The sequence below is a fragment of the Mobula hypostoma genome, chromosome 27 (assembly GCF_963921235.1).
Source record: "Mobula hypostoma chromosome 27, sMobHyp1.1, whole genome shotgun sequence".
NCBI classification, from domain to species: domain Eukaryota; kingdom Metazoa; phylum Chordata; class Chondrichthyes; order Myliobatiformes; family Myliobatidae; genus Mobula; species Mobula hypostoma.
Window position 1 is genome coordinate 36049541 of NC_086123.1, and position 27477 is coordinate 36077017.

The 27477-nt window shown below is 44.1% G+C and overlaps 1 protein-coding gene across 10 annotated transcripts in view; it reads left to right on the plus strand.

The window, feature by feature from the left end:
* The window catches only part of acacb (acetyl-CoA carboxylase beta), a 172334-nt gene that overhangs the window by 43141 nt on the left and 101716 nt on the right, over positions 1-27477 (plus strand). For all 10 annotated transcript variants that reach the window (XR_010016266.1, XR_010016265.1, XR_010016267.1 and 7 more), the window contains exons 11-17: positions 3374-3535; positions 5308-5471; positions 9208-9358; positions 14555-14658; positions 21267-21348; positions 22077-22222; positions 22319-22469. Coding sequence is in view for 7 of the 10 variants with exons in the window: in XM_063034605.1 (XP_062890675.1) it covers positions 3374-3535; positions 5308-5471; positions 9208-9358; positions 14555-14658; positions 21267-21348; positions 22077-22222; positions 22319-22469 (960 nt within the window). In the remaining 3 variants the exon portion in view is untranslated. The remainder of the gene's footprint in view (positions 1-3373; positions 3536-5307; positions 5472-9207; positions 9359-14554; positions 14659-21266; positions 21349-22076; positions 22223-22318; positions 22470-27477) is intronic.

A 27477-nucleotide genomic window follows, 5' to 3' on the forward strand; every position in this document is an offset into this window, starting at 1 on the left:
CACTATCCGCTGCAGGGTGTTGCGATCTGAGACGGTGCAATTCCCGAACCAGGCAGTGATGCAGCTGCTCAGGATGCTCTCAATACATCCTCTGTAGAATGTGGTGAGGATGGGGGGTGGGAGATGGACTTTTCTCAGCCTTCGCAGAAAGTAGAGATGCTGCTGGGCTTTCTTTGCTATGGAGCTGGTGTTGAGGGACCAGGTGAGATTCTCCGCCAGGTGAACACCAAGAAATTTGGTGCTCTTAACAATCTCAGCAGAGGAGTCGTCAATGTTCAGTGGAGAGTGGTCACTCCATGTCCTCCTGAAGTCAACAACCATCTCTTTTGTTTTGTTCGCATTCAGAGACAGGTTGTTGGCTCTGCACCAGTCCGTTAGCCACTGCACCTCCTCTCTGGATGCTGACTCATCATTCTTGCTGATGAGACCCACCACGGTCGTGTCATTGGTGAACTTGATGATGTGGTTCGAGCTGTGTGTTGCAGCACAGTCGTGGGTCAGCAGAGTGAACAGCAGTGGACTGAGCACACAGCCCTGGGGGGCCCCGTGCTCATTGTGATGGTGTTGGAGATGCTGCTCCCAATCCGGACAGACTGAGATCTCCCAGTCAGGAAGTCTAGAATCCAGTTGCAGAGGGAGGTGTTCAGGCCCAGCAGTTTCAGCTTTTCATTCAGTTTCTGAGGAATGATTGTGTTGAAGTCGTTCAACGCACCTGGGAGGGAGGCATCACCAGCACAAGCAGGTGATGTTGTCCTGTAGTTAGTGATGTCCTGAATGCCCTTCCACATGCGCTGTGTGTCACCGCTGTCCTGGAAGTGGCTGTGGATTCACTGGGCGTGTGCACACTTTGCCTCTCTGATGGCCCGGGACAGTTTGGCCCTCGCTGTTGTTAGGGCTGCCTTGTTGCCTCCTCTGAAGGCGGAGTCACGGGCCCTCAGCAGCGCATGCACCTCCGCAGTCATCCATGGCTTCTGGTTAGCGCGTGTAGAGATGGTCTTGGCCACAGTGATGTCATCGATGCACTTGCTGATGTAGCTAGTCACTGATGCCATGTACTCCTCTAAGTTGGTAGAGTCGCCATCGGTTGCAGCCTCCCTGAACATGTGCCAGTCAGGGTGCTCAAAGCAGTCTTGAAGAGCAGAGATGGCTCCTGCTGTCCAGGTTTTCACCTGCTTCTGAACTGGTCTGGAGTGCCTGATGAGCGGTCAGTATGCTGGGATTAGCATAACAGAGATGTGGTCTGAGTAACCGAGGTGGTGGCGGGGCTCTGCCCGGTAAGCGTCGGGAATGTTTGTGTAAACAAGATCCAACGTGTTCTCCCCTCTCGTATTCATACCAGTGCCCACGAAGAGCAGGGTGAGCAGGGTGTACCATGGAGAACATTCTAATTGATTGCATCATCACCTGGTATGGGGGGTGGGGGGCTATCACCCAGTTACACTCACATCTGCTCTGATGAAGTGCTTTGAGAGATTGGTTATGGCCAGAATAAACTCCTGCCCAAGCAAGAACCCACTGCAATTTGTCAATCTACAACAGGTCTACAGCAGATGCAATCTCACTGGCTCTCCACTTGGCTTTAAATTACCTGGAGAATAGTAATATCTACGTCAAGTTGCTATTTATTGATTACCGTTCAGCATTCAACATCATCATCCCCTCGATACTAATCAACTTGGACCTCTGTATCTCCCTCTGCAATTAGATCCTTGACTTCCTTGTTGGAAGACCACAGTCAATGTTCATCCGAAATATCATTTTCCCCTTGCTGACAATCAATACCGGCGTGCCTCAAGGATGTGTGTTTAGCCCACTGCTCTACTCTCTCTATGCCCATGACTGTGTGGCTAGCCACAGCTCAAACACCATCTATAAATATGCCAATGACACAACTATTCTTAATAGAATTTCAAATGGTGACAAGGAGACATGTAGGAGTGAGATAGATCAGCTGGCTGATTGGTGTCACAATAACAACAATCTTGCACTCAACGTGAGTAAGACCACATTGATTTCAGGAAGGCAAAGTTGAGGGAACACACACCAGTCCTCATTGAGAGATCAGCTACTGAAAGGGTGAGCATTTTCAAGTTCCTAAGTGAAAACTTCTCTGAAGATCTATCCTGGGCCCAACATATTGATGCAATTACAAAGTCGGCACAACTGTGGCTACATTTCATTAGGAGTTTGAGGAGACTTGGTATGTCACCAAAGACATTCGCAAATTTCTACAGATGTACCGTGGTTCTACTGCGCAGGATCAAAATAATTTACAGGAAATTGCAAACTCAGCCAGATCCATTATGGGCACTAGTCTCCCCAGCATGAGAACATCTTCAAAGGCAATGCCTCACCTCAAAAAAGCATCATCCATTATTAAGGACCTCTATCACCCAGGAAATGCCGTCTTCTTATTGCTACCATCAAGGAGGAGGTACAGGAGCCTGAAAATACACACACAATGTTGTAGGAACACTTTCTTCCCCTCTGCCATCAGATTTCTGAATGGACAATTAACCCATGTACACTACCTCACTTTTTATTTCTTTTTTGCTCTCTTTTTTCACTACTTATCTAACTATTTACAATAAATTGTATAGGAATGTGGGTGTGAGGGTGGGGTGAGAGATATGTGTGGTTAAAGAGAGCATTGTAGATACATTGTAAATATAGATATGTCCTTTGATCTTTTGCTTATAAATGTCATGTCATTGTGGGTTGAACAGGCCTCTTCCTCCAAAAGGGTGTCAATATGATGCCTGCCGAGTCTCATTTTGTTCAATAAAGAGACTACTTCATGTCTACCAGTTACTTTTCTCTGGTGACTTCGTTCCCATTCCATCACAGATAGACCAGTTATGTTTAACAAATCCTCACCATCCTCACTCAGCCAGCACCAGCATTACTTGTGTTGTTCATTTACAGTCATTCTCCTCACACCTCCTCTCATGCTCTATTTTCAAACAGGTTTGATTTTGAACTTTTATTAATTCTGATGAGATATCATTAATCTGTAACATTTACTGGTTCTTAATCCATTGATGTAACCTCACATTTCAGTTATTTTCTGTTTTTATGTCAGGTTTCTTCAATTTAATAAAATGCTAGCAGTTTTATATTAGGCCTGATAAAGAAATATGTTGTGATTGTTCAAATTCGTTTCATTTCAAATAAAGAAAGCAACGGTTACAAAATTGGTTTGGGATAAATTTGATATGAATAAAGTGGTTAAGTTCCATTTTTTTTAACCTTACTCAGATCCAAGTTGCTGCTGTAGCTGTATTCAGGTTTGAAGAGTTAAAACAAATGTAATTAAAATGCCTGAGGTTTGGTGTAACTTTGATTTGCATATTCTTTTTGTGTTGCTGTTGAGGTTGCTATGGGGATCCCCTTGCACCGGATCAAGGATATCCGAGTTCTGTATGGAGAATCTCCCTGGGCTGACTCACCAATCAACTTCGCAGAGCCAGTAAATATTCCAAAGCCCAGAGGTCACGTTATTGCTGCCAGGATCACAAGTGAAAACCCAGATGAGGTACAACTTAATAAAAGCTTTTTAAACTCCTGATGTAATTTTTATAATGCGACCTTAACTTTTTGAACATTTTACATATATGCATTCCATCTCTTTTCATAAATCTGATGTCACTAAAAAAAAGGAAACCTAGAAGTGTTATTTAAGATACAACTTAAATATATATTGCTTTCTCACATGTTTAAAGTTGGGGAAAATGGGCTTTCTTGACTGATATTTATGAAAATACAGATCTGTATGTACTGGCTTCCCTTTCACCAATGTGGTTATTGAGAGTGATCTGTTCTCCGAGGTGAAAATGATAATTCAGTAGACTGAAGGAGTTTGCTGCAAGATTACAGTTATTGATACTTTACCCCAGCCTCTTGTGCTCCAGCCAATATCCATCCCCTTGAAATTTAGACAGCCTCTTGTAGGCCATTATCTGAAATGCTTTCTACCCCAAGGTATGATTGTGCCAAAACAACGATTTACTTAGACTGATGTTAAAGTAACTTGGAGCAACTGTATCAGTATCAGTAAGGCAGTAAACTAATACTAAAGTACAGATGAAAGATTACCAGTTAGGCCAAGATTTGATGCTAGCATTTTTTAGATTTTTTTTTGGCAATACTGTGGATTAGCATTTGCCTCTTGAGTGAAAATATGTCAACTGGGTTTAGAAGTGACTTGGCCCGAAACGTTGACTGTTTATTCTTTTCCATAGATGCTGCCTGACCTGTTGAGTTCCTCCAGTATTTTGTGTGTGTTGCTTTAGTTTAAAGTTCAAAGTAAATTTTATGATTGGAGTACATATATGTCACCACGTACAACCCTGAAATTCGTTTTCCTGTGGGCATACTCAGCAAATCTATAGAATAGTACCTATAACAAGATCAATGAATGATCACTCAGAGTGCAGGAGATGACAAACTGTGCAAATATAAATAAATAGCAATAAATAGTGACAGCATGAAATAACAAGATAAAGAGTCCTCAAAGTGAGATAATTGGTTGTGGGAACATCAATGGATAGGGCAAGTGAGTGTAGTTATCCCCTTGTTCAAGAGCCTGATGGTTGATTGAAGGTAACTGTTTGTGAACCTGGTGGTATGAGACCTGAGGCTCTTGTACCTTCTACCTGATGGCAGCAGTGAGAAAAGAGCATGGCTTGGATGGTGGGGATTTCTGATGATGGGGGCTGCTTTCCTACGACAGCATGTCATATAGATGTGCACAGTTGTTGGGAGGGTTTTACCCGTGATGTACTGGACGGAATCCACTACCTTTTGTAGGATTTTCTGTTTAAAGGCTTTGGTGTTTCCATATCAGGCCATGATGCAGCCCGTTAATTTACTCTCCACTAAACATCTTTCGAAGTTTGTCAAAGCTTTTGATGTCATGGCAAATCTCCGCAGACTTCTGAGGAATCAGAGGTGCTGCTATGCTTTCTTCTCAATTGCATTTACGTGCCAGGTCCAGAACAGGACCTCTGAAGTAATAACACTGAGGAATTTAACGTTGCTAACCCTCTCCAGCTCTGATCCTCCAATGAGGACTGGTTCATGGACCTCTGGTTTCCCTCTCCTGAAGTCTACAATCTGTTCCTCGGACTTACTGACAATGAGTGAGAGGTTGTTTATCTATCATTGACAGCTCTCATTAAAAATGGATCAATAAATTGCATGTTTTGATGAAATGTTCATCTTCTGCTGACAGTGGTAAATGATCAATCCCCAAAAGTGCTGCATTATGTAATTTAATTTTCTTTTTTTCTTCTCTCTCTGATCCAGGGATTTAAGCCTAGCTCAGGAACAATCCAGGAGTTGAACTTCCGTAGCAACAAAAATGTCTGGGGATACTTCAGTGTGGCAGCAGCTGGCGGACTGCATGAATTTGCTGATTCCCAGTTTGGCCATTGTTTCTCCTGGGGAGAAAACCGTGAGGAAGCTATCTCGTTAGTACCAATTATATTGCCCAGTTACATCAAAAGCGTGTACAAAGATGTTTCCCATTTAAACCCTGTATAGACTAATATTGAAGAGGAGAGTTGTTCTCATCATTACTTGAACTTCTGTATATGCCAATTAATAGAATAAAGTGTCTGAGGAAGGAGGTTGGTTGAATTTGGTCCATCAAGGTTGTTATGGGATACAGCAGTTGCCTATTTTATTTGTCCAGTATTTATCTTGCAAATGAAGTATAGCTTTACCCCTTTTTATCTTTGTTTCTATAAACATTCCAAACTTAGAAGCACGAGTAGCAGGTGAATAAAGTCAAGTAGAGATAGAAACTACCATGTTGAAGTAGTGAGCTGCTGGAAATTTGGCATAAAAGAAAGCTGGGGGTACTCAGCAGATCACGTATTCTCTGTGGAGAGAAAAAAATGTGTTAATGTTTGCAGACATTTCGCCTGGCATCAGAAATGACCAGTTCTGACACTGATAGGAAAGGCTGGTTATCTGAAATCGTTGAATTCAATACTGACACCTGACGGCTGCCGGAGAATGAGGTTTATTTTTCCCTCTGAGTTTACTTCGGATCTTGATGGAATATTGTGGGAACCCAAGGGCAGGAATTCAGAATGGGAGTTGGATTTGAAGTGAAAGGGAAACGGGAACTCCGAACAAGATGTTGTGCAAAGCAGTCATCCAATCTGAGTTTGGTTTCTTCAATAAAAGGGAGTACCAAATGTCATGCTGTGAATTGGAAAAGCACAAGAGCATTGCTGCTTCTCCTGGAAGGACTGTTAGGATCGCTGGTGGAAGGAAGGGACGATGTGAAAGTGTAGTTGTTGCATCTCTCGCTCTACTACTTCACTAAAGCCATCGTTCCAATAGAGCCCAATCTAATCTGCTCACCTTCTCTCTAGCATGTTATAGCCTTTGGGATTATGATTAAATTAAATTATTTCAGATATTCAATTTTTCGTATTTGTGCCAGAAGTGTCCATTCTAATTCCAGTTGATCCACTGTAACAGTAACTTTGTTTTGTTTCAATGCATATTTTACCTGATCTGCCAGGCACTTATAGAACATTAACTCAAATTTTTCAGCAGCTGTTGTGTTTTTCATCTCATTGTTTCAACAGATTTACATTTCTCTGCATTGCTCTCTTCCATTTCCTGCTGTTTACATTCCTCTAGGCAGCATTAACAAGCATTCATCACTCTCTTAGTTGGCACCAACAGCTTCATGTTGCCTTTCGACAACCTCTGTCTGCAGCCTATCACAGAGCAAGTGTCATCCCCTTCATCCAGTTCCTCTGTCTCCACCCCATCTGATCTCAGGACAAGGCTTTTCATTCCAGAACTAATGAGATGTTCTCCTTCTTCAAAGAAAGGGCCTTTCCTTCCTCCACTATCAACACTGCCCTCATCCACATCACTTCCATTCTGCACACATCTGCCCTCACCCCAGCCTCACGCCGCCACACCAGGGATAGGGTTCCTCTCGTCCTCACCTACCATCCCACCAGCCTCTGCATCCAGCAGATAATTCTCCAGAACTTCCGCCATCTCCAACGGGATTCCCCTGACTAAGCTCACCTTTCCTTCCCTCCCCACCCCCTCCACTTCCTGCTTTCCAGAGAGATCACTCCCAAAGCGACTCTTGGCCACTGATCTCCCTCCAGGCAAGTAGAACAAGTGCTACACCTTCTCTTACACCTTGTCCCTCACTACCAGTCAGGGCCCCAAACAGTCCTTCCAGTTGAGGTGACACCTCTAGCAAATGTTACCCCCCCCCCACCATTCCCCATTGCTGTTTCCCACTCTCACATCTCCTTATCTGCCCATCGCCTCCCTCTGGTGATCTTCTTCCTTCATTTTTTTTTTCCATGGTCTTCTACCCTCTCCTATCAGCTTCACCCTCCTCCACCCCTTTATCTCTTTCACCAATCAACCTCAGCTGCTTACTTTACCCCCTTCATCCTGTTTTCAGCTGTCACCTACATAGAAACATAGAAAACCTACAGCACAATACAGGCCCTTCGGCCCACAAAGCTGTGCCGAACATGTCCCTGCCTTAGAAATTACCTAGGCTTACCCATAGCCCTCTATTTTTCTAAGCTCCATGTAGCCATCCAGGAGTCTCTTAAAAGATGCTATCGTATCTGCCTCCACCACCGCCACCGGCAGCCCGTTCCACGCACTCACTACTCTCTGCGTAAAAAACTTACCCCTGACATCTCCTCTGTACCTACTCCCAAGCACCTTAAACCTGTGTCCTCTTGTGGCAGCCATTTCAGCCCTGGCAAAAAACCTCTGACTATCCACACGATCAATGCCTCTCATCATCTTATACACCTCTATCAGGTCACTTCTCATCCTCCATCGCTCCAAGGAGAAAAGGCCGAGTTCACTCAATCTATTCTCATAAGGCATGTTCCCCAATCCAGGCACCATCCTTATAAATCTCCTCTGCACCCTTTCTATGGTTTCCACGTCCTTCCTGTAGTGAGGCAACCAGAATTGAGCACAGTACTCCAAGTAGGTAACCCATCCTTCCACTTCCTCATCCAGGTCATTTATAAAAATCACAAAGAGTAAGGGTCTCAGAACAGATCCCTGAGGCACACCACTGGTCACCGGTCACCATGCAGAATATGACCCATCTACAACCAATCTTTGCCTTCTGTGGGCAAGCCAGTTCTGGATCCACAAAACAATGTCCCCTTGGATCCCATACCTCCTTACTTTCTCAATAAGCCTTGCGAAAATCCGTAAACAACATCTACTCCCTTTCTTGAATAAAGGAACAACATCCGCAACCCTCCAATCCTCTGGAACTTCTCCCATCCCCATTGATGACTCAAAGATCATCGCCAGAGGCTCAGCAATCTCCTCCCTCGCCTCCCACAGTAGCCTAGGGTACATCCCATCCATTCACCGTGACTTATCCAACTTAATGCTTTCCAAAAGCTCCAGCACATCCTCTTTCTTAATATCTACATGCTCAAGCTTTTCAGTCCACTGTAAGTCATCTCTACAATCACCAAGATCCTTTTCCATAGTGAATACTGAAGCAAAGTATTCATTAAGTACCTCTGCTATTTCCTCCAGTTCCATACACACTTTTCCACTGTCACACTTGATTGGTCCTATTCACTCACGTCTTATCCTCTTGCTCTTCACATATTTGTAGAATGCCTTGGGGTTTTCCTTAATCCTGTCTGCCAAGGCCTTCTCATGGCCCCTTCTGGCTCTCCTAATTTCATTCTTAAGCTCCTTCCTGCTCGCCTTATAATCTTCTAGATCTCTATCATTACCTAGTTTTTTGAAAAACGTCTTACTTTTCCAATCCACGTTGAATGGTGGGTGTGGATGTTGTGAGAGTGGAGCTGAGAAGCCAAGGGGAATAGCAAAGAAAACAATCTGAATGAAGGAGACAGTCGAATCTGGTGTGATGAAAGCTGAGCTGCATTTGCTCCATTCTGTACATTGGTACAGGCCTTCACTGTTGACAGAATGAGACCTTGGTTGACAGTCGCCGGATTCATTCAAAGGATGGAAGAGATGTGCCATATTATTGCTTACTGAGTCCCTTTACTTGTAAGATTCCCCCCGGTCAGCATCTCGAGTACATAGTGAGATCATAACAAGGAAGACTGTCACTTAAAGTAAAAGAGGCCTATAAAGGAATTAATAATACACTGCAATTTAAAGCGGTATTGATTCTAATTTTCCTTTTAGGAATATGGTTTTAGCTCTTAAAGAACTCTCAATCCGAGGGGACTTTAGAACTACAGTTGAGTATTTGATAAAGCTTCTGGAAACGGAGAGTTTTCAATGTAACACCATTGATACTAGCTGGCTTGACCATCTCATTGCAGACAAAATTCAGGTAATGGCATCACATTGTTTGTGGATGTGAATGAGAATATTAAATTTGGGAAAGGTGAATAACATTCGTTTACCATCAGTTTTTTAAAAGTATTAGTGCCAGCTTTAGATCAAATTCATTGCTAATAAGATACAAGTAAGTGTGTGTACTAGTTAAAGATATATATTGAGTTGATGTGATACATTTATAACCTTTGGGCATCCCAAAACGTCAGAATCAATTAAATACCTTTCCAATGTAGTCATTATCGAATATAAGATAAGCTGTTCCTTGAACATACAGTGTCTATGAAAAGCATTCACCCCCTTTGGAAGTTTTCATGTTTTATTGTTTTACAATGTTGAATCACAGTGGATTTAATTTGACATTTTTCACACTGATCAGCAGAAAAAGACTCTTTTGTGTCAAGGTGAAAACAGATCTCTACATATTGATCTAAATTAATTACAAATATAAAACACAAACTAATTCATTGCACAAGTATTCACCCCGCCCCCTTAATATGACACACCAAATCATCACTTGTGCAGCCAATTGGTTTTAGAAATCACATAATTAGTTAAATGCAGATCTGTTTTTGGAGACCTGTGTGCAGTCAAGGTGTTTCAATGGATTGTAGTAAAAATACCCCTGTATCTGGAAGGTTCAACTGCTGGTGAGTCAGTATCCTGGCAAAAGCTACACCATGAAGACAAAAGACCACTTCAAGAAACTCTGCGAAAAGGTTATTGAAAAGCACAAGTCAGGAGATAGTTACAAGAAAATTTCCAAGTCACTGAATATCTCCTGGAGTACAATTAAGTCAATCATCAAGAAATGGAAATTCTTGATGTAAATCTGAATTGTAGGGGGTCCAGTGTGGTGAATTGTAGGGGGTACAGCTGTAAATCTGCCTACATCAGGCTATCCTCAAAAACTGAGTGATCATGCAAGAAGGGGACTAGTGATGGAGGTCACCAAGAGACCTACAACTCTGGAGAAGTTCCAAGCTTCAGTAGCTGAGATGGGAGAGACTGCACATACAACTGTTGTCCAAGTGCTTCATCAGTCGCAGCTTTATGGGAGAGCAGCAAAGAAAAAGCTGCTGTTGGAAAAAAAAACTCCCATGAAATCTCGACTAGAGTTTGCCACGGGTGTTCCCAATGAGTGGACAGTCGCAAGGCTTCAGGAGCGGACGGCATCCCAGGACAGGGCACTCAGGATGTGCACGGCACAATTGGCAGGTGTGTTTACAGACATTTTTAATCTCTCCCTCTCCTGGTGTAGAGTGCCCTCCTGCTTCAAAACATCTACCATTGTTCCGGTACCTAAAAAGACCAAGGTAACATGTCTGAATGGCTGGCATCCTGTGGCACTCACCTCAATAATAAGCAAATGCTTTAAGAGCCTGGTCATGGACTACATCTGCAGCTTGCTACCACCCACACTGGACCCCCTACAATTCGCCTGGTGACGCAGCTGATTGACAGATGACACAATAGCCACAGCTCCACACACCGTCCTTAACACATCTGGAGAAGAGGGATGCTTATGTGAGAATGCTGTTCTTGGACCACTGTTCAGCATTCAACACCGTAATTCCCCCCAGGCTCGACAAGAAGATCAGAGACCTCAGCCTTCACCCTGCCTTGTGCAGCTGGATCCTGGACTTCCTGTCAGATCGCTGGCAGATGGTAAGAGTGGGCTCCCTCGTCTCTGCCCCTCAACACAGGTGCCCCTCAGGGCTGAATATTAAGCCCCCTCCTTTACTCCCTGTATACCCATGACTGTGTCGCCACCCACAGCTCCAATCTGCTAATTAAATTTGCTGACGACACTACACTGATTGGCCTAATCTCAAATAATAACGAGGCAGCCTACAGAGAAGAAGTCATCACTCTGACACAGTGGTGTCAGGAAAACAACCTTTCCCTCAAAGTCACAAAAACAAAGGAGCTTGTTGTGGGCTACAGGAGGAATGGAGACAGGCTCACCCCTATTGACATCAATGGATCTAGGGTTGAACAGCTTTAAGTTCCTCAGCATAAACATCACCGAGGATCTCACGTGGTCTGTACATACCAGCTGTGTGGTGGAAAAGGAACAACACCTCTTTCACCTCAGACGGTTGAAGAAGTTTGGTGTGGGCCCCCAGATCTTAAGAACTTTCTACAGGGGCACAATTGAGAGCATCCTGACTGGCTGCATCACTGCCTGGTATGGGAATTGTACTTCCCTTAATCGCAGGACTCTGCAGAGAGTGGTGCGGACAGCCCAGCGCATCTGTAAATGTGGCCTTCCCACTATTCAGGACATTTACAAAGACAGATGTGTAAAAAGGTCCTGAAGGATCATTGGAGACCCGAGTCACCCCAACCACAAACTGTTCCAGCTGCTACCATCCAGGAAATGGTACCGCAGCATAAAAGCCAGGACCAACAGGCTCCAGGACAGCTTCTTCCACCAGGCCATCAAACTGATTAATCTATGCTGACGCAACTTTATTCCTATGTTATATTGACTATCCTGTAAAACATAATATTTATTATAAATTACCATAATTTGCACATTGCACATTTAGACAGAGACGTAACATAAAGACTTTTACTCATGTATATGAAGGATGTAAGTAATAAAGTCAATTCAATTCAGATCAGTTCAATGTGGGAGACCTTGAAGTCATCTGGAAGAAGGTTCTATGGTCTGATGAAACCAAAATTGAGCTTTTTGGCTAACAGACTAAAACACATCATCCCTACTGTGAAACATGGTGCTGGCTGCATCATGCTGTGGGGATGCTTCACTGCAGCAGGCCCTGGAAGGCTTGTGAAGGTAGAGGGTAAAGTGAATGCAGTAAAATACAGGGAAATCCCGGAGGAAATCCCAATGCAATTTGCAACTTGGGAGAAGATTTATTTTCTAGCAAGACTATGACCCCGAGCATAAAGCCAAAGCTACATAGGAATGGCTTAAAAACAACAAAGTTAATGTCCTCGAGTGGCCAAGTCAGAGTCCAGCCTCAAACCAATTCAGAATTTGAGGCTGGACTTGAAAAGTCCTGTTCACTCACGATCCCCATGCAATCTGACAGAACTGGAGCACTTTTATGAAGAAAAATGGGGAAAACTTGCAGTGTTCAGATGAATAAAGCTGATAGAAACCTAACCACACAGACTCAAGGCTGTAATTGCTGCCAAAGGGGCATCTACTAAATACTGACTTGAGGGGGGTCAATTCTTTTGTGTTTAATAATTGTAATAAATTTAGACCAATTTGTGGTGATTTGTTTTCACTTTGACACAAGAATCTTTTCTATTGATCAATGCCAAAAAAGCCAAATTAAATCCGCAGTGATTCAATGTTGTAAAACAATAAGACATGAAAACCTCCGAGAGGAGTGAATACTTTTTATAGGCCTTGTATATGTCACCATTTACAACCTTGAGATTTTCGTGTGGGCATATTCAATAAATTCATAGAATAATAACCATAACAGAATCAATGAAGGACCACACCTACTCGGGCATTCAACCAGTGTGTAAAAGACAACAGATTTTGCAAGTACAAAAATAAATAAATAGTAATAATAAATAAATAAGCAATAAATATTGAGTACATGAGATGAAAATTCCTTGCAAGTGAATCCATAGGTTATGGGAATGTTTCAATGATGGGGCGAGTGAAGTTATCCCCTTTTGTTCAAGGGCCTGAGGGTTAAAGAGTAATAACTGTTCCTGAACCCGGTGGTGTGAGTTCTGAGGCTCCTGTAGCTTCTCTCTGATGGTAGCAGGGACAAGAGAGCATGTCCTGGGTTGTGAGCATCCCTGATGATAGAGACTGCTCTCCTACGACAATGTTCCATGTAGAACAATGTAATATTTCTGCTGGGAAGGATGGGTTCAGCTTCCACTTCCATACGTCATTCCACAGTAACATATGGAAGTGAATGTTGGAGAATATCAAAAAAAAAATGAGGGAAGACTCAAGGCTGCAGAAATGTGGATTTTGAGAAAAATGATGAAAATATCGTGGAAGGACGGTAACAAATGAGGAAGTGTTGCAAAAAGCTGGAATAAGAAGAGAGCTGATCAGGAAATGGCAGCTGGAATTTCTGGGATGTGTACTGAGGAAAGAGAAGCTCGAACATCTTGCAGTGATGGAAAAATTAGTAAGAAAAAATCACGGTTGACAGCAAATGACATTGATGAGTTCCATCAAAGGATGGACAGGCAAAAGTTTGAAGAGCTTATCAGAACTTCTCAGATTAAAGACAGACAGAAGACTGTGCTCTCCCATGTCATGTGACCTGGTGCGTAATGACGATGATGAGGATAGGTTTGAAAGGTGCGATAATGCTGACCGACAGAATAATGTGGGAGGTTAGAGAGAAAGAAAACAAACAAAAGGAAATGTCAAAAGCAAGTCAGAACAACAGGGAAATGCCCAGCAGGTTAAACATTTTCGGTGGAGAGAGAAAATCTAAGCAGATATTACAGTTTAATGATACACAGCAGAACTGGCCAGTTCTGAGTCAAACAGAGAAATTAATACCCAGACTTACTGAATTTGATGTTGAGTTCCAAAAGCCACCATGAGCCCAGATGGAAAGTGAGGTGCTGTTACCTTGAGCCTCATTATAGTAGGGTTGGTTGCCACAGGGAGCCGGGTCAGAGTGGGAGTGGTTTGGAGAACTTATTGGACAGGTAACTGGATGCTCAGGTTTGTACTATGACCTGAAGGAAAGGGGCTCTGTCTGGGTTTTACCAGATGTTTGAAAGAAAATAGCCCCCCCCCAAACGAATCCTTTATTCACAAAAACAAAGACCATAAGATAATGGCTGATCCATTTTCCCTCTCAGCCCCAGTCTCCTGCCGTCTGTGGTAACAAATTCCACAGAGTCAGCACTTTTAAAGTGAGATGTAAATTCAGTTGCCACAAGTGAATTGGTTTAGTGGCTATCTAATTCAAGTACCGTGCGAGGGAAAGAGAAGCATTACCAGCACATGAATGAATGCTCTTGTAAGGATGGTGATTCAGTAATTTTTGAATAGAAAGGAGGTAGTTGGCTTTTACTGTGATACCCCTGATCTACCAGCAGATGAAGAGGAGTAGTTTAGTTGATTCAAGTACAAAAATCAGTACATTACTATGCATAAAATATGTAGTGAATAATACTCCATTTATCAAGAAAGTAATTTATTTCTTTATTTTTGTAGGCAGAGAGGCCGGATACAGTGCTTGGAGTGATATGTGGTGCTTTGCATGTGGCAGATTCAGCCTTTCAGACGAGCATGACCAATTTCCTGCACTCTCTGGAAAGGTAACTTTTTGAGGAGTGAGAAGATTTTGTGGGTCAGGCAGATGAATGGAAATCCATTGATAGCGTAAACAGAGAGCAGTAATGTGGAAAAACTGAGCAATTCAGGGTATTACAATCTCAGGGAGGACTAATACGAAAGTGCATATACTGCCAGCATAACAGTAACTCCCAGGACTGGAAATAACTGGAATAAAAAATATATAATACCTTGGTTAGACCCCACTTGGAGTACTGTGTTCAGTTCTGGTCACCTCATTACAGGAAGTATGTGCAGAGGAGATTTACAAGGATATTGCCCGGATTGGAGAGCGTGCCTTATGAGAATAGGTTGGGTGAACTTGGCCTTTTCTCCTTGGAGCGACAGAGGATGAGAGGGGACCTGATAGAGGTGTATAAGATGATGAGAGGCATTGATTGTACGGTGTGGATGGCCGGAGGCTTTTTCCCAGGGCTGAAATGGCTAACACAAGTGGGCATAGTTTTAAGGTGCTTGGAAGTAGCTACAAGGAGGATGTCAGAGTTAAGTTTTTCACACAAAGAGTGGTGGGTGCGTGGAATGCACTGCCAGCAAAGGTGGTAGAGGCGGATACGATAAGGTCTTTTAGGAGACTCTTAGATAGGTACACAAAGCTTAGAAAAATAGAGGGCTACGTGCTAGGGAAATTCTAGGCAGCTTCTAGAGTAGGTTACATGGTTGGCACAACATTGTGGGCTGAAGGGCCTGTAATGTGCTGTAGATTTTCTATGTTCTAAGTAAAAAAATAAATCTGCTGACACAGTTTGAACTTTGCTATTTGTTCTGGCTTCACTTAACCCGCTTTCCACGAATAGGCAATCTATCTATTTCTTTGTTTTTCAGAAGTTGTATTGTGTCACTTCCGCAGGTGGCCCAAATAACTTGTGCAAATTTTGCAGTCATATTGCGTAAGGTTCTGTGACATGCTGTCCATTTTCTCAGAAGCAGACAGTCTATTTTCTGAACCATAAAGCCAAGAAGTGTTTTGGAAAAATAATGAGTTGAAATTTGGACTATTAATTTAAAATTCTGCAACCCTTTAGTAGCCTTCCAAAAACAAAATGAATCATTCTTTCCAATAGCATGTTCTCCATAGAAAAATAGCACAATAATCCTCAGCCAGTAGAATGACACAGGAGTGAAGCATGATAGAAAGGGGTATCACTGGTTACAGTTTCCAGTCAGAGGGCAATCATGAAATTCTGCCTTTAGCTAATCTATGCAATTTTCTAATGGTAAATCATTGTGGACCAAAGAGCATTTTCCTGCACAGGCTGCTCCATGTTCTATGTTCTCTAAAAACCGTGACTGTAGCAATTCTATCCTATCACATCAATTCCACCGAAACATTCAATAGTTCAGTGGTTCCATTTAATATCAGAGAATGTATGCAATATACAGCCTGAAATTCTTGCTCTCTGCAGACGTCCTCAAATCAGAAGAAAAACCCCAAAGAATGACAGGAAAAAATTGTAAGAACCCCAAAGCCCTCTGCCCTCCTCCCACGCAGAAGTAGCAAAAACCCGTCGTCATGGTCCGGTCCGTGAAATCCGCATTCCGGTTCACGGTCCGGTTCATTGATCCTTATTCCGGGTTTTTCTGTTTTCCCTTGTTCCATTGGGTGCCTTAATTCAGCGGTCCCCAACCACCGGGCCGCAGACCGGACAGTCAGTCGGTCAACATACATCAAAGTTGCTGGTGAACGCAGCAGGCCAAGCAGCATCTATAGGAAGAGGCGCAGTCGACGTTTCAGGCCGAGACCCTTCGTCAGGACTAACTGAAGGAAGAGTGAGTAAGGGATTTGAAAGCTGGAGGGGGAGGGGGAGATGCAAAATGATAGGAGGAGACAGGAGGGGGAGGGATAGAGCCGAGAGCTGGACAGGTGATAGGCAAAAGGGGATACGAGAGGATCATGGGACAGGAGGCCTAGGGAGAAAGACGGGGGGGGGGTGACCCAGAGGATGGGCAAGAGGTATATTCAGAGGGACAGAGGGAGAAAAAGGAGAGTGAGAGAAAGAATGTGTGCATAAAAATGAGTAACAGCTGGGGTACGAGGGGGAGGTGGGGCCTAGCGGAAGTTAGAGAAGTCAATGTTCATGCCATCAGGTTGGAGGCTACCCAGACGGAATATAAGGTGTTGTTCCTCCAACCTGAGTGTGGCTTCATCTTTACAGTAGAGGAGGCCGTGGATAGACATGTCAGAATGGGAATGGGATGTGGAATTAAAATGTGTGGCCACTGGGAGATCCTGCTTTCTCTGGCGGACAGAGCGTAGATGTTCAGCAAAGTGGTCTCCCAGTCTGCGTCGGGTCTCACCAATATATAAAAGGCCACATCGGGAGCACCGGACGCAGTATATCACCCCAGTCGACTCACAGGTGAAGTGATGCCTCACGTGGAAGGACTGTTTGAGGCCCTGAATGGTGGTAAGGGAGGAAGTGTAAGGGCATGTGTAGCACTTGTTCCGCTTACACGGATAAGTGCCAGGAGGGAGATTAGTGGGGAGGGATGGGGGGGACGAATGGACAAGGGAGTTGTGTAGGGAGCGATCCCTGCGGAATGCAGAGAGAGGGGGGGAGGGAAATATGTGCTTAGTGGTGGGATCCCGTTGGAGGTGGCGGAAGTTACGGAGAATAATATGTTGGACCCGGAGTCTGGTGGGGTGGTAGGTGAGGACCAGGGGAACCCTATTCCTAGTGGGGTGGTGGGAGGATGGAGTGAGAGCAGATGTATGTGAAATGGAGGAGATGCGTTTAAGAGCAGAGTTGATAGTGGAGGAAGGGAAGCCCCTTTCTTTAAAAAATGAAGACATCTCCCTCGTCCTAGAATGAAAAGCCTCATCCTGAGAGCAGATGCGGCGGAGACGGAGGAATTGCGAGAAGGGGATGGCGTTTTTGCAAGAGACAGGGTGAGAAGAGTCAGTCGGTCAGTGGGTGCCGTCCCGAATCCGGGGTTGGCAGCTATGTACTTCCATCTTCTTCGATCTTGCGACAGCACTGAGTACACCCTCTCCTCCAGTTTGTTCTCGTTGGCTGCCTTGGCACTGCCCGCTGCCGCCCCCATCGAACTCGAGCCTGAAGCCGTGTCGGCCTCCAGCCGCGGCTGCTTCTTCGAGCTTGGCCCTTCCTTAGGCGGAGGCCTTGGGCAGGTCCAGGCACACGGTGCAGCGCCCAAGTTCATCATATCTCTTCTAACTAGGTGCATAGCATACGATTCGTAGATACGTGGTGAGGCTTTAATCTCTTCATGGAAGATGGCCGTTGGCTCACAAGGAGCTTATCCGCCCTTTGTCAGGTCTTGTTTTTTTTAGTCCTGCTGGGTGTCCTCACACTCTCCTCACCAGACTAAGTCCGGTGGGGGAGCTGGCCCAAGTCGCTGACCACTCGACCACGGCCCCCGGCCGAGCGCCGGGCGCCCACCCCCAGCCAAATCTCTCCGAGCGTCCGGCGCCCAACTGAAAACCATGGTACCGAGCTGCGAGGAAACGATATGAGTCAGCTGCACCTTTCCTCATTCCCTGTCACGCACTGTTGAACTTGAACATAGGGTTGCCAACTGTCCCGTATTTGTCAGGACATCCCATATATTGGGCTAAATTGGTTTGTCCCATACTGGACCTCCCTTGTCCCCTATTTCCCTCACTAAGGTAGAGCGTTCCTATGAAACTGTTCGTGCCGAAATAGTGTAAAGTTAAGAAGCAATTACCATTAATTTATATGAGAAAAATTTTTGAGCGTTCCCAGACCCAAAAAATAACCTATCAAATCATACCAAATAACACATAAAACTGAAAATAACACTAACATATAGTAAAAGCAGGAATGATATGATAAATACACAGCCTATATAAAGTAGAAATAATGTATGTACAGTATAGTCGGAAGGGTTAAGCCAAAACTGATTTGTGTGAAACACAGGTGCCCGTGCAAGGCTTCATGGTCATGGTAGTCTTTCCTGGGGTAAATACAAGTGTCCCGGGATTTGACTGCTACTTTTGTCCCTTATTTGGGAGTGAGAAAGTTGGCAACCCTAACTGTGAAAGACATGTTGAGGTGAGTTTAACCCCACTTGAACACTCCCCCCCACCCCCCACCGGTCGGCCGGTCCGCAAGAATATTGTCAATATTAAACCGGTCCACGGTGCAAAAAAGGTTGGGGACCCCTGCCTTAATTGAGGCACCTGATTCTCATTTTGGGCTGGCACATAAATACCTCTGCAAACCAAGGATTCCCTGCTGGACTGTTCTCTTCCCCTCCCCATCTGAATCCCTGACAGTTTCCTTGGCAAGTATCCTCGGCAGTCATCCCGGCCCTGCGTCCTAGGGAGGGTCCCGGCCCTGTGCTCTAAGAAGGAGTCCCGGTTACGTACCCAAGGGCTTAACCGAGCCAAGTCCTGGCCTGGAGTACCTCGTCCAGCCCAGGAGTACCTCACCCAGCCTCACTCGTCCAGTCCAAGCCACGCCCTGGAACCTCGTCCAGTGCAAGCCTAGTCCAAGAACCTCCTCCTGTCCATGTGTCTCGTCCTGTGCAGGAGTTCCATGTCCAGTCCTGTAGCCACGTCTTGTTGTTGCCTAGATCCGGGATCTGGGGTCTGAGCCCGAGTCAAGACCCAAGTTCCAGGTCCCTGTCCAGTCTCTGGCTCGGAGTCCTAGCCCAGGCTCCCAGTTCCAAGTTCCTTGTCCTGGACCCGCTTTCCTAGTCTTAGTCCTAGCCCAGGCTCAGTGTCCTTGTCACGTCCAGGGCCTGTGTCCATGTCCAGCGTCGTTTCTTCCTGACTCCCCTTGCTTTTTTGATAAACCTTGTCCTGTTCCTCGTACCTCAGTGTCTGTGTCTTGCATTTGGGTCCGCTCCCAACACCTCTTTATGAAACCCGTCCTTTATTTATTCTAGCAGAAAGCATCAGCACTCCCACCACCCACCCAACAGCAAAACGCCCAATGACAGACCACGGTCTACAGTACATCAAAAGCTGGCTGTTTGTTCCAACAATTTGACATCTCCCAGGCTTTCCCATTGAAAGACATGTTTGGAAATGCCGCTGGTTGGTCTTGGGTTGATTAGTGCAGGAAGGTGTTCAGATAAAACTCACCTCATCTCATTTACCAAGGTGGGCAGACCAGGTCTGTTGCAAAGTTACTACCTACCCGAATATTTGGAATTGATTACCACTCGGCAGCCTTAGGAACTTTTCTCCCCCCTGCATTAAATTTGTTATATTGGCAGTTTGTGACCTTCTTTAAGAAGCCCATGAAAAACCGAAATCAAATGTCTAATTCCATAGACAGGCACGATTCCCACAAGTGGAATGTAAGAAGGATGATTGATAGAAAGATAGCCACAAGCAATTATCCTTTGAATTAAATGTGTTGTTCAATTAATGTCTGGCTCACGCATGCCATCAATAAACTTACATGCGTGCATGCACATTAATGCTCAAGGTTGATGTATCGTTACACCTTGATAATACAGCTAGTACAACGAGATCCTTTACAGAGGTAATAGGCGATCACAGAAACCATGGCTTATGAAGCTATTAAGGCATAGACACACACATCACCACAAAGATTCATGAGAAGAGAAGAATGTTAAAGGAGCAGAGAACTTGAAATGTGACTTTCAGCATGCAGGTTAATCTGCAGGACCCAATAGGTTCGAGGTTACTGAGTCCTGACTAATTTCACTATACGAAGTGGGTGGCTACCTCCTGAAACTGAAACAAGAAATAGCTGAGAAGAAGTTTCTCCACCTTCATGTGAGTACGTGATGTGCAATTCAGAAAGGAAGAGGTGTACGTTTAGGGAAGAAAACTGAACAAGACACCCATTAACTAAAACTTGGAGGAAGCAGGATTAAGTAAAAGATTCTTAAGATCCTTCTCTTTAACAAGTAAAGGTTATGGTAGCCTGACAATCCTAACTCTCTTTTTATTTTCTGCCTTTCTTAGAAGGAAGAGATCAAAGCAATAGAAAATTATAAGACCATTGTAAGATTATAAGCGTTATAACTATAGAAAGCATTCTAAAGAGTTGCATCTCAGCCAACTGCTCTGCTCTGGTCCGATGGAACCTGCAGAGACTTACGGTGTGCTAGCTGACTGCTGTCCAGTTAATCACAAACTTGTCTCTTCTTTCCATCCAATCCATCTTCACATGCATTACATCCGGAAGAGTAACAGTATAGTCAAGGGTGCCTGCTACCCTGGCCATTTCCTTTGCCCTCTTCTACCTTCAAGGAGAAGATACAGGAACATGAAGACCTGGATGACCAAACTCAGGGACAGCTTCATCCCCACTGCTATCAGACTTCCAAACTGTTCACCTCTTTCACATCCCCTTCCCAGTGATGCTGTCATGTTCTCAAAGCTTTAATGCTACCATTCTATTATTGTTACTATAACATTTCATTTTGCGGTGATCAGTTTGCACTGTTATACTTGATACAATTCCATTGTTTTGTGCTAGTTGTTGTGTTTACTATTACCATGTGTACTGTTTGTGAGCCTCACACGAGCAATGGATCTCATTGCACATGACTAATCTGAATCTTAAAAAGGATGTTCATTTCATGGTTATTTTTCTTCCACCATTGACAGAGGTCAAGTTCTCCCAGCCAGCAGCCTGTTAAACCTAGTGAACGTGCAGCTCATTTATGAAGAAACTAAATATTCCTTACAGGTAGGGGAATTGGTGAAGATTCGTCTCAATTCATTGTTCTCCCATTTCTTAGCAAATGCATATATCGTTGCGTTTAGGTTTTTATTTAAAGAATAATCAAGCTTGCATGAATTATGGAGTTGGACTGCTGAAGGTAACTGATCAGATTTGGTTAAGTGCTGCATTGTTTCATAAGACCATAAGATTTATGAACAGAATTAGTCCATTTGGCCCATCGAGTCTGCTCTGCCATTTCATCATGGCCGATCCACTTTCCCTCTCAGCCCCAATCTCCTGCCTTCTCCCCATATCACTTCATGCCCTGACTAATCAAGAATCTATCAGCCTCTGCTTTAAATATACTCAATGGCTTGGCCTCCACTTTCACCTCATAAGTTATAATTCCAAAAGCTTTCACATTGTTTTTCGTGATCAATCGTTGTTTAGTGTGGGCTTGTGCTCAATGGAAATCACCCTGTAAACGCAAGCACCAAATGTGATGCATGACTTTGTCAAGCATCGGGAAGGACATTTTATCCTGCACCTGAAAGCTCCCTGTTGTGAACAGTTCACAGAACTTATCAGAACATGCCAGCCATTTCATTATTTCGCTATCCATTGTTGGATTTGATAAAGAGCAGCACCCTATCAGGATGGTTATTTCTCCATGTTTACCCTCTCCCTTGACTTTCAAACAATTATTTTTGTCCCCTGCAATGTATTTTCATGTTTTTATATCCATTGTACAGGTGGCCCGTCAGTCACAGACTCTCTATGTTGTTATTATGAACGACTCTCACATTGAGATTGATGTTCACCGATTAAGTGACGGAGGCCTCTTACTGTCCTATGACGGCAACAGTCACACTACCTACATGAAAGAGGAGATAGACAAGTATGAATTCTGCTGGGTAATGCATTGATGCACAAATTATGTTGCCTATAAGTTCTCCTTCCTGTCACATAAGCAATGCTTTCAATGTACTGGCAGGTATCGGATCACTATTGGTAACAAGACTTGTGTGTTTGAAAAAGAGAAGGATCCCACTGTACTGCGGTCTCCCTCTGCTGGCAAACTCCTGCAGTACCTTGTTGAAGATGGAGGACATGTCTTTGCAGGACACTGCTATGCAGAGATAGAGGTGTGTTGGTTTGGCGACAATTTATTTTCTCTCCCAGAGCTGGTTAATCTTTAACCAGCTGAGAATTCATTTTTAATGAAACTTAAGTATCGTTAGGACATATAGGAACTTTCGTACTTCTCTGTCCCGGTGACAGTTCAGGCCACAGGCTCGAGCTAGTTATGTGCCTAACTGCTGTATATGAGGTGCACATGTGGAACCCATTCTAAGGGGGCAGGGGAGGAGAGGGGGTTGGTGGTAGGTGTGCATATCAGTAGAAAGCAGTGTACACATTTTCCTTCAGTGTGTACCTGAGCAGAATTAAACTTCTATTTCACATCTACAATCTATCTAAGAACCAACTATTCACCAGTAAACACGGGGGTGACTTTTGAGAGCTCTGAGCTCATTCATCTACTCTTTATCCAAAGGTACAGTAATCCATACTTCGGGGCAGCACAGTAGTGAAGTGGTTAGCACAACGCTTTACGGTAGAGACGACCCGGGTTCAGTTCCCAGCGCTGCCTGTACAGAGTTTACAGAGTTGGTATGTTCTCCTCATGACCACATGCGTTTCCTCCAGGTGCTCCGATTTCCTTCCCATAGTCTGAAGACGTACCGGTTGGTAGGTTAATTGGTCATTGTAAATTGTCCCGTGATTAGGCTAGGGTTAAATTGGGGGATTGCTGGGGGGCGTGGCTCGAAGGGCCAGAAGGGCCTATTCCGCAATCTATCTTAATCAATCAATCAATAAAGAAGGAGGGAAGAAAAAAAAATCAGGAGAACAGGGACATGTGGCAGTGACTTCCAAACCTCAATGATGCAGGGCCCATTGCCTCACAGACTCCAAAAATTAATGGAGTGAACATTTTAATAATGCTTTCAAGTTAGTGCAGGTGTCTGACGATCTGCTCTCCAACCTTTTGGAATCCTGATGGTTTGGCACCTTGCTTACAGGGTGTCGATTCCCATGCTCCATTCCAACATTGGGTTCTCAGCTCTGTATCTCATTCCATGCTCTGTATCTCTCACTGCACCCTATTCTAGGCTCCCGTTAACCAGTCAGGGTCTCAGATTCTGCACTCTTCTTCAACTTACACTCGTCCTTCCACTCATCAGTTACCATGCTCTAGATCAGGGGTTGCCAACCATTTTTATGCCATGACTACTGCCATCAACCGATTGGTCCGTGGGCCCCGGGTTGGGAACCCCTGCTCTAGGTAAGCTCACCTGTTCGGTCTTCCGTTCACAATCAGAATCAGAATCACCAGCATTATCACCGGCATATGACGTGAAACTTCACGGTTTATTATCACTGGCATATGACGTGAAATTTGTTAACTTAGCAGCAGCAGTTCAATGCAATACATAATAAAGAAGAGAAAAAAATAATAATAAATAAGTAAATCAATTACAGTAAACGTATATTGAATAGATTAAAAAACATGCAAAAAACAGAAATAGTGTGTATTAAAAAAGTGAGGTAGTTCCAAGGGTTCAATGTCCATTTAGGAATCGGATGGTAGAGGGGAAGAAGCTGTTCCTGAATCGCTGAGTCTTCAGGCTTCTGTATCTCCTACCTGATGGTAACAGTGAGAAAAGGGCATGTCCTGTGTGCTGGAGGTCCTTAATAATGGACACTGCCTTTCTGAGACACCGGTCCCTGAAGATGTCCTGGGTACTTTGTAGGTTAGTACCCAAGATGGAGCTGACTAGATTTACAACCTTCTGCAGCTTCTTTCAGTCCTCTGCAGTAGCCGCCACCACCCCCCCCCCATACCAGACAGTGATGCAGTCTGTCAGAATACTCTCCACATCTATAGAGGTTTTTGACTGTATTTGTTGACATGCCAAATCTCTTCAAACTCCAAATGAAGTATAGCCGCTGTCTTGCCTTCCTTATAACTACATCGATATGTTGGGACCAGGTTAGATCCTCAGAGATCTTGACACCCAGGAACTTGAAGCTGCTCACTCTCTCCACTTCTGATCCCCCTATGAGGATTGGTATGTGTTCCTTCGTCTTACCCCTTCCTGAAGTCCACAATCAGCTCTTTGGTCTTACTGACATTGAGTGCCAGGTTCTTGTTGCTGTGGCACCACTCCACTAGTTGGCATATCTCACTCCTGATCGCCCTCTCATCACCACCTGAGATTCTACCATCAATGGTTATATCATCAACAAATTTGTAGATGGTGTTTGAGCTATGCCTAGCCACACAGTCATGGGTATATAGAGAGTAGAGCAGTGGGCTAAACACACACCCCTGAGGTGCACCAGTGTTGATCGTCAGCAAGGAGGATATGTTATCACCAATCCACACAGACTGTGGTCTTCCGATTAGGAAGTCGAGGATCCAATTTAGAGGGAGGTACAGAGGCCCAGGTTCTGCAACTTCTCCATCAGGATTGTGGGAATGATGGTATTAAATGCTGAGCTATAGTCGATGAACAGCATCCTGACATAGGTGTTTGTGTTGTCCAGGTGGTCTAAAGCCATGTGAAGAGCCATGGACCTATTGTGACGATAGGCAAATTGCAAAGGGCCCAGGTCTTTGATGAGGCAGGAGTTCAGTCTAGTCATGACCAACATCTCAAAGCATTCTTCCTTAAGATTCACAATTTTGTTTTCCACTATAACTGATAAGCTCAGTGGGTTCAAGAAAATTTATTGCCTTACTGTGTAACATCTTAAAATAACTGGATTAAAAATCCCTTATTCCATTAAAATCTGATAATCCAAAAATTTGCTAGTTTGGCACCACATGTGTGAATTCTACTGTAGAACGCTCCATGATCAAATGGGTATTTCCTTCTAGTCCAAAACCAAATTCTGTCCAAATCAATTAAGCAATGTTTGACTAAAAACAATGGAATTCCATCTTCAATATATATGAAAAAGCTTACTTTTCCAGTTATCCCTGTTATTAATAATTATTTAAAAAATTTACAAACGTTTGTAGATATATTATTTCAGTGATGTGTAAAAAATTAGAATTGCACATAAAAATATAACCTCTTTCCAAGATCTGCACCTCTTGGAAAGTTTCCACTTTAGCATCAGTTGGAAACTCCCCCAGGCTCCCCCATCTTCTTTGGGATTGCTTCAGTTTGTCCTGTCCTGCCGAGCTCTAGCACAATACAGAATAATGGATTAATCACACAGATTTCCCCTTGATCTTCCTGAAATTATTTATTTCATACACTTCCCCAAATATCTCAATGGTCTTCACTTGAGGACCAATCACAAAAGGTGGTCTAGGATAAGCAGCCTTCTTACTTGCAGTGGCCCAAAGTTCGCCTCCTTCTGAGCTGGGACAAATCTAGAGATTTGCCACATAACATGGGGTGTCACATACAGGCCTAGTCCTGTCTTGACTTGTTGTTCATATGCATGCAGTTTAAATGCATGAGCATAAATCCTTGGAATCTTCCCCCTGCCACCTTGAAATCAGGCATCCCAGGCATCTGTAACTTAGTGCTAATTAAGGTAAAACCAGCCCTTTGGTTCATCTAGTCCATGCCGTGCCCTTTAAACTGCCTATTTCCATCAGTGTACACCAGGACCAGAGCCCTCCATACCCTACCCATGTAACTATCTAAGCTTTGCTTAAATGTTGAAACGGAGCTCACATGTACCTCTGCGCTGGCAGCTAGTTTCACACTGTCACGCCCCTCTGAGTGAAGAAATTTCTCCTCATGTTCCTCTTAAACTCTTCACCTTTCACCCTTAACTCATGACCTCCAGTTGTTGTCCCACCCAACCTCAGTGGAAAAAGCCTACTTGCATTTACCCTATCTGTACCCATCATAATTCTGTACATCTCTATCAAATCTCCTCTCAATCTATCATGTCCAAGGAATACAGTCCTAACCTATTTAATCTTTCCACGTAACTCAGACTCTCCAGACCCAGCAACATCCTTGTAAAATTTTCCCTGCATTCTTTCAACCTTGTTTACATCTTTCCTGCAAGTAGGTGACCGAAACTGTACACAATATTCCAGATTAGGCCTCACCAAAGTCCTATGCAACTTCAACATAACATTCCATCTTCGGCATTCAATACCTAGATTTATAAAGGCCAATGTGCCAAATGCTGTCTTTACGACCTTATCAACCTGTGATGCCACTTTCCATGAGACCATAAGACACAGGAGCGGAATTAGGCCATTTGACCCATCAAGTCTGTTCCACCATTCAATCATGGCTGATTCGATTTTCCCCTCCTCAGCCCCACTCCCTGGCCTTCTCCCTGTAATATTTGATGCCATGTCCAATCAAGCTCTGCCTTAAATACACCCAACGACCTGGACTCCACAGCTGCCTATGGTAATAAATTCCACAAATTCACCACCTTCTGGCTAAAGAAATTTCTCTGCATCTCTGTTATAAATAGAAACCCCTCTATCCTGAGGCTGTGTCCTCTTGTCCTGGACTCCCCCACCATGGGAAACACCCTTTCCACATCTACCATGTCTGGGATTTTCAACATTCGAAAGGTTTCAATGAGATTCCCCCTCATCCTTCTAAATTCCAGTGAGTACAGACCCAGAGCCATCAAACGTTCCTCGTATGATAACCCTTTCATTCCCCGAATCATCCTCGTGAACCTCCTCTGAACCCTTTCCAATGCCAGCACATCTTTTCTTGGATGAGGAGCCCCAAAACTGTTCACAATACACAAACTGAGGCCTCACCAGTGCTTTATAAACCCTCAGCATTGCATCCCTGTCATGTATTCACTTTCAATAAATTACGGACCCGTATTCCCAGATCCTTTTGTTCTATCGCACTCCTCAGTGCCCTACCGCTCATGGTGTAACATGTACTCTGGTTGGTCCTACCAAAGTGCAACACCTCACACTTGTTTGTATTAAATTCCATCTGCCACTTTTCAGCCCATTTTCCCAGATCCTGCTGCAAGGCATGATGGCCTGCCTCACTGTGCACGACACCCCCAATTTCATCCACAAATTTGCTAATCCAGTGAACCACATTATCATCCAGATCTTTGATACAGCTGACA